The 12816-nt window shown below is 39.1% G+C and overlaps 1 protein-coding gene across 2 annotated transcripts in view; it reads right to left on the bottom strand.

Annotated features, from left to right (window-relative positions):
• The window catches only part of epha3 (eph receptor A3), a 241809-nt gene that overhangs the window by 34218 nt on the left and 194775 nt on the right, over positions 1–12816 (bottom strand). For both annotated transcript variants that reach the window (XM_060833715.1, XM_060833716.1), the window contains exons 12-13: positions 12286–12347; positions 11977–12186 (exon numbers count right to left, since the gene is read on the bottom strand). In XM_060833715.1, coding sequence (XP_060689698.1) covers positions 11977–12186; positions 12286–12347 — 272 coding nt within the window. The remainder of the gene's footprint in view (positions 1–11976; positions 12187–12285; positions 12348–12816) is intronic.

Raw genomic sequence — 12816 nt, 5'->3', positions numbered from 1 at the left:
TTTTAATGGCGACTTGGCTTAGAAACTTGATACCCCCTTCCCTGACAGCATCCTGCACCAATTCCTTCTCTTTGGTGAATACCGACACAAAGTGTTCGTTTCAAACCTCACCTACCTTTGCTGGCTCCACCCATTGATTTCCTCCTTTGTCCTTGAGTGGGCCAAGGCTAGCTCTTGTTTTTTATATAATCTATAAAAAGCGTTGGATTTTCCTGAATCCCTATTGCTAACAACTTTTCATGACCCCTTTTCGCCCTTCTAATTCCTTGTTTAAGGAATTTCCTACTTTACTCATATATTTCAAGGGCTTCGTCAGTTCCCATCCTCCTAGACCTTAGTGAATCCCAGTCAATTCAGGGGAAGTTAAAATCACCTACCACAATAACCTTGCTGTTTTGTATCTTCCCAAAATTTGTTTACATGTTCTCTCCTCTATCTCCCACTGGCTGTTGGGAGACTGTAGTATACCCCCAGCATTGTGATTTCACATTTCCTATTCCTGAGTTCTATCCAGTTTGCCTTGTTGCACGAGTCCTCTGATGTACCCTCCCTCAGTGCAACTGTGAGACACTCCTTTATCAGTAATGCAACTCTCCCACCCCTTTTACCTCCCTTTCTCTGACACCTGAAACATCTAAATCCTGGGGCATTCAGCTGCCAGTGCTAATCCTCTTTCAGCCAAGTCTCTGTAATCACAATAATGCCATCATTCCAAGTACTAACTATTTCATGAACGGTGAGCTCAAACCTAAATTCTGAATGACACTCCCACCAGCATGCCTCAGCTTGGTGAATTTTATTAGCCGGCATTGGTGGTCTGCACCTTCCTTCTTAAAAAAGAAACGCATGGGCAGAGAACAGCAATGGAAAAATCAGAAAACAAAGTGTGAGGGAGGACTGAGTGGCCAGAATTTATTCATTTGTTTTTAACATGTAGAAGACAAGGTTATTAAGGGCAGAATACAATGGAGTCTCTAGAAATGGGAAATAAGGTTGGTGGGGCTGGAATTAAATGGACATTAAAATTTAAATTCCTTATGGTGGGTTAAGTTTTTGAAACAAATCAATGACAGAGCAGGTATCTCATCACCTCATGTCAAGAAGTTTTATCCCATTTATGTGTATACCATTAATATTCATTAAATGGAAACCCAAAATTTAGCTCTATCTTCCAGATGAAGTCGCCACTATTTTTTCAACTATTTAAAGGTGCTGCACACCAGTGGGTTTGTTGTGGTTAGTGATGATTGGGTCGTCAAATAGCAGGAAGGTTGGTTTGTGAAGTGGACAATGCATCAAGTCACTTGTGTGTTTGGGACTTGGCATGTCCAAATAGAGCCAGGCTACTCAAAGGGAGGCAACTGAACCATGCATGGTCGGTCTACAGTCAGAGAGGGGATCTCAAGCTCGAAGCAGCTTCTCCAACTATAGAGAGGATCTTGGAGGGACGGTCAAAGGACATGGGGGGGGGGGGCAGGTCAGGGTTAACAGAAGAAAGGTTCAGGATGATGGTGAACCAATCAAATGTGATGGTCAGAGTTTGGAGAGTGATTGTCAGTAAGAGGCAAGGGTGACGCTTCAAGGGTGACTGAATAGAAGTGGCTGGGTCACGGCTGAAGGATCATACTGTGTTTTTCCATCAAGGTAGTTGCAAACTCCTGATGAAGGGCTTATGCCTGAAATGTCGATTCTCTTGCTCTTCGAATGTTGCCTGACCTGCTGTGATTTTCCAGCACCACACTCTCAACTCCTACCTGCAAACTCAGTTAAGCTGGCAGAGGATATGATTCTTGTGGGAGATGGGCAGAGGAGTCCTAAGTATGGTTCATTGGAGTATTCCGCAATGGTCAACTGCAGCACTGGAGCCATTTTTGCTATAGCTCACCTCCTCACCTCACGTCCTCTGTGGACACTTCAGTCAAATAGGAAGATCTTCCATTCCATTGTTTAGAAAGGGCATCTTCTATCAATCCCAGATTGCCTGGATGAGCCCCTGTATTGTTCAAGCATGTTGATGCTCATTGTTTGGAACCGGGCCTGGGAGAAAAATGAATGGAATCCAGAAAGATGCTCACTGGCATCGGGAGCTTCAATATACAATAATTGCATGAAAAGTGATAGTTTTAGGATGAGGGGTAGCAGATTTAACACAAAAATATGAGGAGAATTTACTTCCTTCAAATGGTCATGAATCTGGGGAATTAATTGCCCCGAATTATGGTGGATGCCGGGACATTGAGTAAATTTAATTAATCATTGGTTGAAGGATTATGGAAAGCAGACAAGAAGGTGGACTTGAGGCCAAGGTGAGGTCAGCCATGACTGCATTAAATGGTGCACACTTGAGGGGCTGAATTACCTACTCCTGCTGCTAGTTCTTATGGAATTGCAGGGACAGATACTTGTGCACTCCCAACATCCCTAAGGTGTAATTGCAATAGACACTTTTGATTTACATTGCAAATGCATGTGTGAAAATTATTGATATGAGTTGAAGATGTCCCCAATTCCAGTCCTGCCACAAAATATGCTCTTTCCGTTAAATTCTTCAACGTAGGTGATGTGTTTGATGGCAATTACATGTGCAGCAAATGTTGGATCAAACCAAGTTAAATAGATTTGCATTTATCTTAAACAGATGGAAGCCTATCTTCATATAACCTCAAGAAGTCCACAGCATTGAATCACAATTGTTTTCAATTTGATTGTAATAGGGCACTTGTTTCTATCGGTCTTATTTAAGTATAAGTCCCAATTTTGGCTGAGGCAGGGTCTTGTGAGCGCTAAAGAGGACACTTAGTGGGGTCCTGTGCAGTTTTAATGTCACAGAGTGTGTGTTGGATGGGAACGTTCTGCGAACCAGGGAGATGATCAATTGACAAGATTCTTGATCATTAAATGAGTCTAAAGCTATGAGAGGTAGGCAAGAAAATGGAGTTGAGGTCACAATCAGATCAGTCATGAGCTAATCAGATGATGGAACAGGGTTGAGGAGTTGAAAAAGCCATTCATGCCTTTACATTCGGTGTTTGTACAATCGGCACTTTCATCCAGCTGGAAGTATATCTGGAGAATCCTATTGGATAACTAATGGTAAGAGTGGGGGTAGGGCAGGAATGAAAAGGGACCATCATGTAAATGGGCAGTATTCTGACCTGTACAGTGGTCTTTGCTGTGCCTGGCATCTTTGAATGATTTTTATAAAAGCATTTTGTAAAATTAGTCAGGGCGGATTGACAGTTGGAAGCCGGGGCAGAGTAGAAAAATGTTAGTCTTGTTAAAATTTAATGGATGCACAATTGATTTTTGTCAAAACCTCCACTCCTGAATGCTACCAACGCTGTTGCCGACAGACTGGAGCTGTTCAGCTTTACACAACCTCCAGAGATCACACACCCCTTTGAAATTCTTGAGACATTAGAAGGCAAGTTCTTAACAAGGTCTTTAATTCTATAAAATGTGTCCAATTAACAATGCAGGCTACTATACTTTCCCACCCTCCCTCCAGCTCTTGCGAAAGTTAGTAGTTTCAGAAACAGAAATAGCAGAATGGCACACTAGCTACTGGCATCATTGTTCGGGCAACCCACCTTTGTGCCAACCTAGTTTGGTGTCCGGAAATCCTGCTTCTGGTCTCGGCTGGCCTGACGGTTAATGAGAATGCATTGGATGTTCATCCCTGCGGCAGAACCATGGCTTTTCATTCTGCTTTCCAGTTCCTGCCTGCCAGCTACAGATGAGAAGTGTCCAGAACTAAAAGGTTTCAGAGCCGGAAGGGCTGAGCTGTTTTTAAAAGTGCACCCATTCAAAATCCTCAGCTATTCTGAGGACTCCTGGCTTTTCAAATTGATAAATCTAATTATCAGGCCGAAGCCAAAAATGCTTGCAAACCAAGGCTGAGAATGTGATTCCTTTGCTGTTGCAATTTATTTCGAAGGCATTTTCATTTTAATAGCATAGCAAAGGATTTTCACATGGCATGCTGACATTAATATCCAGTACAACTCAGCTTAAATCACAGAAAAGAACTGGTTCAAAGTTGGGAATTAGAATCTGTAAACTGTTGGCTGTATTGGTGACTCGGGGGAGGTAGATTTTTGTGAATTTGTGGCACTCAGGAAGAATGAGGTTGTACAATTATATGTTGCTGGAGCAAACACCTCAGCCTGATATTTTCATGCAAGATCCTTTGCCAGCTCTCAAGTGCAGAAAAATAAAATCACACGACAGCAAGGAAAACACAGCTGCATGTTAAACTGACTAAATCAATTTGAATATTTTACTGATCTGTTAGCTATTTATTTCTTCTTCTGAAGCAGTGTATGTCTTTCTATTATTGCTCCTCAAAGGCTTTCAACATAGTTTAAACAGAACCGCTATTTCGTATGGTAATTAGATGCAAGGCAATATTCAAATCAGAATTTCATAATCAGCAGGTTGCTTTGCCTGATGTGGCTTTAACTCTTAAGGTGCAGGACCAAAGAAATTATCTATAAACCTTTTTTAAAGCCATCAGTTCAGGCATTATTACATTTAAAGTCAAAATTATACTAAGAATGGCATTTGAAAGTCTGGAGTAGATTTATCACTGTAATCTTAGTCTTTACCAAAAAAAAAGATTAGAATAATTTTAGTTCAAGTTAATTATTAAAAAAATACATATTTTAAACATTTGCTACTTTCACTTCCCCCAATCTTTCTCTATTCATTATTCGTTCAACTTTGTTCTTTTTCTTCCTAACTGAACCTATTTTTCTAGCTGCTTTGCTCACTCCTCCCTAAAATCATAACTTATAGTTGAAAACTTTCATTGTATTAATAAAAGAAAAGTAAGTTTCTCTTAAGGAGTGATGTAATGCTATGAAAATCACAGGACAGAGCAGCTTGTAAACATAAGAACTGTGAGAATGGAATTTCATTAGAAGTAGCATTGGATCACGCACATCTGCAATAACGATTCTTTAACACTTCGCAAGCAGCTAATGAGGCGCCTAACCACAATAAATGTCAAAACTTCCATAATCCAGCTGTGAAGTATGGATTGTTGAAGAATGTGTTTGACTGGAAGGAAGTTGAAAAGAAACAATTCAGTGGCGGTGTCCTGTAAATGGAGGTGAGCACAATAATGGATTGATGCAAATGTGTTTTTTTCACTGCAAGACAATTGCCTATTGGTACTCAGGCAGGAAACGTGGCAGTTCATCACAGGCATGGTTAATACCACCTCATCAGAAGGAAGGAGGCCTAGAAAAAGGTGCATGATTGTAATGAAGCATGGCAGAAATATGACTATCTTAAAAGTCCAGGATGTATAGATACAAAAAGGAAATCAACAGCTGTGAAAAATAAATGGGTCACCCATTGGAAGGGAAGCAGTAAGTAAATTGTTAGGAAACAAAAATGCAGATTTTTTCCGACACAATATGGATGCTCGAACAGCTGATAATGCACCACACATTGGTCAAACCTGAACCTCCATTACCTGACGGTTTCAAAATAAAGATTATAGATTTAATTGACTTCCACAGGTGAATCCTCAGATATGAGAACATTTGAGAGATTAGGAATTGTTTAGAACTGTCAAGATTAAATTAGAGGATAGAGCTAATGGTATTTATTATGCGAAATATATTCTTGTACTATGCAAAACATAGAACAAACACTGTTGATGGACAAGTTGAAAATGTCATTCTTATCATTCTTATTTTTTTTCTTAATAATATTCATGTCTCATTCTCTGGTTCATCAGAAGATGTTATGTCCATTTCGAATATTTGTACTTCTTGTTTCACAGTTTCGAGTAGGAATGGGGATGATAGGTGTTCATGGGGTATTTCTCTTTGATTGCTTACTTATATTAGAAGTATGATTGTCCATTTGGATTTTGTAATATCATTTACTTGCACCTTTTAAGCTTGTCATCAACAGTGTTTGTGTTTTGATGTGATACGTCATCATTATTCTTTGTTTTGCATAATACAGATGATTAGCTCTACCCTCTAATTCAATCTTGACAGTTCTAAACAGTTTCCAATCTCTTCAGGGCCTTAATTAGTTCTCGACTTCTGTCCTTGATGGATACTAGGTACATGAGCGAGGGGAAGAAGAAAAAGACATGGGAGAGGCAGCAATGAGGCATGCTAGCTAGGTGCTTAACATCCATGGACAGAGCTGGACTAATATCACCACAAAGGTTTGCAGGCTACTAAGTTGCTTGTTTCAGCAATCCCTTACCTCCAGTCCCAACCAAAGCCTGCATTGGGAGCTGGCAGATCCAACTCCAGCCTGTTTCTATATAACCAAAAACACAAAGCCAAGTGCGGACAGGCACTGTCAGGCAACAGGAAAGAATATAAAATCTCCTCAGTCGCAATTCGCACCATGAAGTGGAAAAGTCTGATCCCATGACTGCAACCATTGAGAAAGATGCCCAGGGATGTGAATGTGTCAAGAATTGTTCCTGATGTAGCTCTAATGTTTTCTTCGTCACCTACAATCCTTGTCACATTTCCAAACCTGCCCAAATGGGCTGGGCCAATCCAGTACAAGCAATGTTTATATAAAAACAAAACACCGTGGATGCTAGACATCTGAAATAAAAACAGAAAGTGCTGGAGAAATTCAGCAGGTGTGGAGAGAAAACAATTAAGGTACCATTTCTTCAGAAATAAAAGAAGCTGGGAAATATTTATGGCTTTTTTACAGTGAATTCCTAGTTTGCCCACAGGTCCTCATGCACTCCACTGTGCCCACCTAATATCTGTTGGTCTGGTATATCCATTACCTTCCATGCACAAAACGAAACCACCTTCTCCTCTCCTGCTTTGTGTAACCTCCCAAACAGTGTGTCTTTGTACTATTTAATTATTTCACTGCTTTGGTGATTGCAGGAACATTTGTCAGCTTATACCCTACTGTCTTTAGTTAGATATGGAACTGAAAAGCTCACGTTTTGCCATGAGTTCTGTAACTATGGAATACCAAATAAACAGATCATTAAAAGTTTTATTATGCTTTTAGCAAGTTAACTTTTCTTTTTCCCTGCCTATCACTGGGATAGTCAGAGGTCTTTTTTGCCCCAGGGTGGAAAGCAATAGTTCAAGGTGAAAGGGGAAAAGTTTAAGGGAGAAGTGTGGGGAAAATCTTTTACACAGAGGGTGGTGGGAGCCTGGAACACACTGCCAGTGGAGGTGATGGAATCTGGCACATGAGCAATGTATAGCACCGCACGGTGGCTCAGTGGTTAGTACTGCAGCCTCACAGCACCAGGGACCCAGGTTCGATTCCATCCTTGGGTGACTGTCTGTGTGTAGGTTGCACATTCTCCCCATGTCTGTGTGGGTTTCCTCCAGATGTTCCAGTTTCCTCCCACAATCCAAAGATGTGCAGGTCAGGTAGATTAGCCATGTGCCCACAGTGTTAGGTGCATTAGTCAGAGGGAAATGGGTCTGGTATGGGTTACTCTCCAGAGGGTCAGTGTGGACTTGTTGGGCTGAACGATCTGTTTCCACACTGTAGGGAATCTAATCATAAGGCGTAACTTGATAGACGTATGAATGGGGTGCGAACAGATGAATTGAAACCGTGTATGTGCAATAAGTAAGGATTAGGAAACAGCACAGACTTGGTGGGCTGAGGGGCCTGTTTCTGTGCTATGTTGTCCTGTTGAAGGACAGGATTGCTGATTACCTGATTCATTAAATGTTGTTCTCTCTCACGGTTTGTCAGTTGGATTAGATAATGCAGAAACATATCATTATTATTTACTTAGATTTGTTTTTCTCTTTAATCTGGGTTCTCACCTTCCAATTCAGAAGTGGGAATGCCTTGCACACTAAAAAGCACAGGTTTCATTTGTTTAAAGCTGACTGTAATAAACTTTTATGTAGCTCATCAAAAGTACAAAAATCAGAAGCCTGCTTCAATCCTATCAATAAAGAACATAGCTCTATTTTAAATTGTAAAAAGATGTTCAACAACAAGTAGGGATGTTGACAGGTGAATAAACTCATCAGCAGCCCAGACCTTAATGACACCCAGACAAGAAAGTTCATCTGTGTTAAGGAATATTCAGACTTGAGAGATAAAAATATATTTACACTGTTATTGTTATACTAACTAAAGAGGAAGGAACAATAAGGTGTCAACCGCACAGAAATAAATCAAAGTGCTAATTATTGGCATCACCTTCATCAGCACAAACTATACTCCAGATGTCTTTTTAATTCTACGTAGAAATTTTATTTCAGTACAATTTTGTATTGCACTTTGATACTTTCAAATTCTCTATTCAATTCTATAAATTGAACCTGCATTAAATAGCAGGCAAAGATATTTTATTGTTTTGGGATTAAAGTATTTCTTGCCATTATCTCACTGTGATTTCAACTCATGAATGGCACTGCACAAAGGTACAGCTAGAGGCAACTATGGTTATAGCAGACACCTTGAAAATGTGATCTTGCTGGCTGCTAAGAATATATAGAAATGTTGTTAGTGTGAGGCAATTAACACCTCGCTGTGGTCTATGTCCAAAAGGAGTGGTAATTGATAAAGTGCACTGAATTACAAGTTGGAGCAGTCATGTCGCTTATCAAGAAGCTTTGAACCTTTCCACTTGCATTTTACAGCAATTTGAGGTTACTTTATCAGAAGATTATCTATGGTAGACACACAATTCATTGATTTCAAATTCTGCTCTCTGCATGCATCATCGTCAACTGTTTTCTATTGATGTTAAATATCAATAATTACAACTTTAAATTTCATTTTGTCAATATCAAAATCACAATATCTATTGTTCTCCTGGCAGTTTTATTTGTTTTGTTGTAAAACCATGCTTCATAATGATTTTTATACATTTACTTGCTGGAAAGCAATAACGGATTTTATTAAAATAAAACTGAAGCAACATTCAAACAACTTGAAAATTGATGTCTGAATATTTGCATCCCTGCACTTTTAACATTCTAAAGCCATTGAATTTGAAGGTAATAATGTGAAGCATGATAGACAACTGCTGGTGTTTTACATGGAGCCAATGAACAAATCTTGAATCCTGATCTGTATCATTCACTGTTTCTGATACAGGCAACAAATTAGCTGTGCTAAGTTCGCTCAACAATAATGACTTATCTCTGTTATGCTTATGCTGCACGTCTTGTATAAACATGTGGCAAATTCTGTTCAGCATCTTGTCTGAAAGCTTGTATAACTTCTAAAGAGACTGCAAACTTTCCTGCAAGTCAAAAGCTCCTCTCGGGAAGATTTTATCTATACGCTAGATATTTGTAAATAGCTTTAAGATATTTTGTGAAATTAAAATAGCAGGAGAATATTCTCCAAAAGGACTATAATCAATACAGTTCATCAGTTCTATGAATAGCTTTACAATAATAGTGATTGTGAGCTGCTCCTTCATCAGGTGGTTGTGAAGTATAAGATTATAAGACACAGAATTTATAGCAAAGTTGTACAGTGTGATGCGACTGAAATTATATACTGAAAAAGATCTGGATTATTTGTTAAGTCTCTCATCAACCAACATATTCATTCTAAAAGATGAGAGAGTTCACAAACAATCCAGGTCTTTTTCAGTATATAATTTCATTTACATCACACTGTAAACTTTTGCTATAAATTCTGTGTCTTCTGAAGGGCCTGTTTCCATACTGTTGGGATTCTAATTCTAATTCTAAATTTCCAAAAAGCAATTCCATTTTCTCCACATCTGCAGACCTCCAAAACTCAATCTCCCATCTCAGGAATCTCATCGTTGCCCTGGATTTGGTGACAAAGGCAGAGAAGGTCTTTTACGGTAATGAGATACTTTTGGAAAGCTCATGCAGGTTGCAGACATTATTTAGTGCTACAAACTGGTCCAACGCATAGGAAATTCTATAAATCACCCTTCCATCACCCCAATCCCATTGAGTGCAAGTGGGGAAATTCCAAATTTCTTGGGTCATTGGCTGAACCATTACTAATAATGTTCATATTACAGATTAAGATTTATTATTTCAATTATAGTGTGCAAGGAGGTGTATGTGTGTCATGGGTTTAGCAGACCAGAGTTAGCACAGCAAAGCAATGCTTATTAACTTGCGGTCTGATGAAGGAGCTCCATTTTCTTCACCTAGATAACAGTTATAAGTCAATCCTAGCCAGTGGAGTTCATAAAGTTCAAGTGATTCCCTCAGATCACTGTTCATGTCTGAACCTTACCTTGGGTAACACAAGAGACTAATTGGTGGTTCCGTATTATGAATCATGTTAACTGCGTCTGACCTTGAGGTGAAGCACCAAGAGACCATGATATTGTTATATTCTGATGAAAGCGAAGGAGGGTAGTAATGACTTTATACCAGCACAGATTGAATGAATATGTTCATGACGGAATTAATTGCTTTGGAATTTGTAATCTATGCTGTCCCACACACTGGGAAATACACGTACATATGAATTTATAAAGTATTACGCGTGTATTTTTAATAAGTGGGTTATATATTATGAAACCAATTACCTCTTGAACAGCTAAATTCCAGATAATGAAGAACCCATCTGACAATAATATGCATTTGTAGTAGGTAATTAAATGGGAGCAGTACAGCAATAGCATTGTAAAAATTAGGAGTGGTATTGTATAAGAGGATACTAACCTGTTATTTGTGAAGCAAACATTTACCTTCTATGGTGGCATTTTACAATGAAGGACAATTAACACTGAGGGATGAACATGGATTCATGCTCCAATGGCAAATATATCATTTAATTTAAATTTGGCAGCTCCCAGCAGGGAAATGAGGAAGTGAATCACACTAATTCAAACATCTCTAGGGCTGACTCTGAGCGAAGAATTTCCTAACATATCCGAATTGTTGAGGACATATTTATTGCAATAGAGGGGGAAACCATTTAAATGTTGAGCCAGAATCTTACTAAATAAAGATTAGCTTCAGTGTTGTTAGGACAGCTTACTAGTACAGAATTCATATTTTGATTGACAAGCTTAAGTGCAGGTCAGTTCAATCATGAGATGCTCATCCAAGCCTGCAAGTACGTCCAGAAATTTGTGCTGGATTATGCCAAGTTTGGATTTTCCAAGCTGTGTAGAGTACGGAACTATTGTAGATCTTGGAAATTTTCCAATCATATTCACTTGCCAATCATATCAATGAGGCTGCTAGTTCAGGGCACTATAAGGGAGTGTTGCATTGACAAAGATGCCAGCTTTCAGATGCAGTCTGAAACTAAAGCATTGTTTGCCCTTTCAGGTAGATGGGAAAGATCTTAGGGCACACATCAAAGGAGATCCAGAAAGCTCCTCTTAGCACCGTGTTAACAATTATCCATCAACAAAGCAGATGATCTGGTCATTAATTATTTCTATTTGTGGGAACTTACTGCGCATAGATTTTCCACTGTGCTTCATATATTACAATCGGAATTATTTCTCAAAAGTACTTCATTGGATTTAAACGTACACAAAAGCCTTTTTTTTACTTATTTTCTTTCTCTCTGAGAAAGAATGCAAAGTTAAAGCCTGTAAGTCATCATTTGATGCAGTGAGGATGAAAAGACTACAATGAATTTGTAGCTTAGAAGAATCAACAGAAAGAAGCTTGGGGAGCACGAGCCATAATGATATCCAAAGAGGAGTGGCTGGCAGGTGAGATTAAAGTATACAGACTGGAGGTTGCTTAGGGCTGAAGGTGAGAAAGAGGTTGCACAATGAAGATACACTTCTTCTGTATTTGTCTCAGTGTTATTTTGCATTCACAGCTGGCATGAAATCTTGTCTCCTACAGCAGCAGCAGAGATCATAAGTGATATTTTTTTAGGACCACATAGCTTGAATAAACCATCAGTTTCCACCCGCTGTGTGTCTTAATAACTTACCAGATATGAAATATTATGCTTATTCACAAGAAGAGACAGACTCAATAGCATGATCTGGGAAGAAGGATGGTTTCTTACCCTTGTGGTGTATGCAGCTTCAGGGTCATCTTCAAGAACTCTGGAGAGTCCAAAGTCAGACACTTTACACACCAAGTTACTGTTGACAAGGATATTGCGAGCAGCCAGGTCCCGATGCACATAGCCCATGTCAGACAGGTACTTCATCCCAGAAGCTATCCCCCTAAGCATGCCGACCAGCTGGATGACTGTGAATTGGGCATCATGTTTCTGAAAGAAAAAATGGAGAAAGTTTTCAAATATAGTTTGAAATCTATGTTTTGGAACTTTAGTGGAGGTGCGGCATCTGGCAATTCACCAGTGGCTTACCCTGAGGAAACTGTCCAAAGAACCGTTCTCCATGTACTCTGTAACAATCATGACAGGTTTACCTAAAAGAAAGAGAAGTCAGATATGAAAACAAAACATAGTATGATATAGATAAAAGATAAGGTTGGCCTAGTCTTACAGACCATAGGGCTGCTTTCTCATTAGAGAGAGAGAACTGGTGATTACCACACCTCATGTGAAATGAGAGGCCAATATCCTTTGTGATAATTAGAAAGGATTATCCTGTTGAAGCTCCATTTGATTGCATAGTTGTCACAACTGTGGTTCGAACAATAGTAGTAAATAACCAGTAGTAAATGGTAGTAAATAAGTAGCAAATATGTCTTTTTCATGTGAAAAGTATATTTGAAAAAACAGATAAATAAAAGAAAAAAACGTCAAATGGTAGGGAGTTCAACCAATTCAGAATCTTCAGAGAAGAAATCCCTTCTCATCTGAGTCTTAAATTGGATGCACTTGATTCTGAGACTATGCCCTCTCGTCCTCGATTCTCCCATCCTTTCAGCATTT

The sequence above is a fragment of the Hemiscyllium ocellatum genome, chromosome 12 (genome assembly GCF_020745735.1).
Source record: "Hemiscyllium ocellatum isolate sHemOce1 chromosome 12, sHemOce1.pat.X.cur, whole genome shotgun sequence".
NCBI lineage: Eukaryota > Metazoa > Chordata > Chondrichthyes > Orectolobiformes > Hemiscylliidae > Hemiscyllium > Hemiscyllium ocellatum.
Note: the sequence above shows the minus strand (reverse complement) of the source record. Positions and strands in the feature narration are given on the sequence as shown.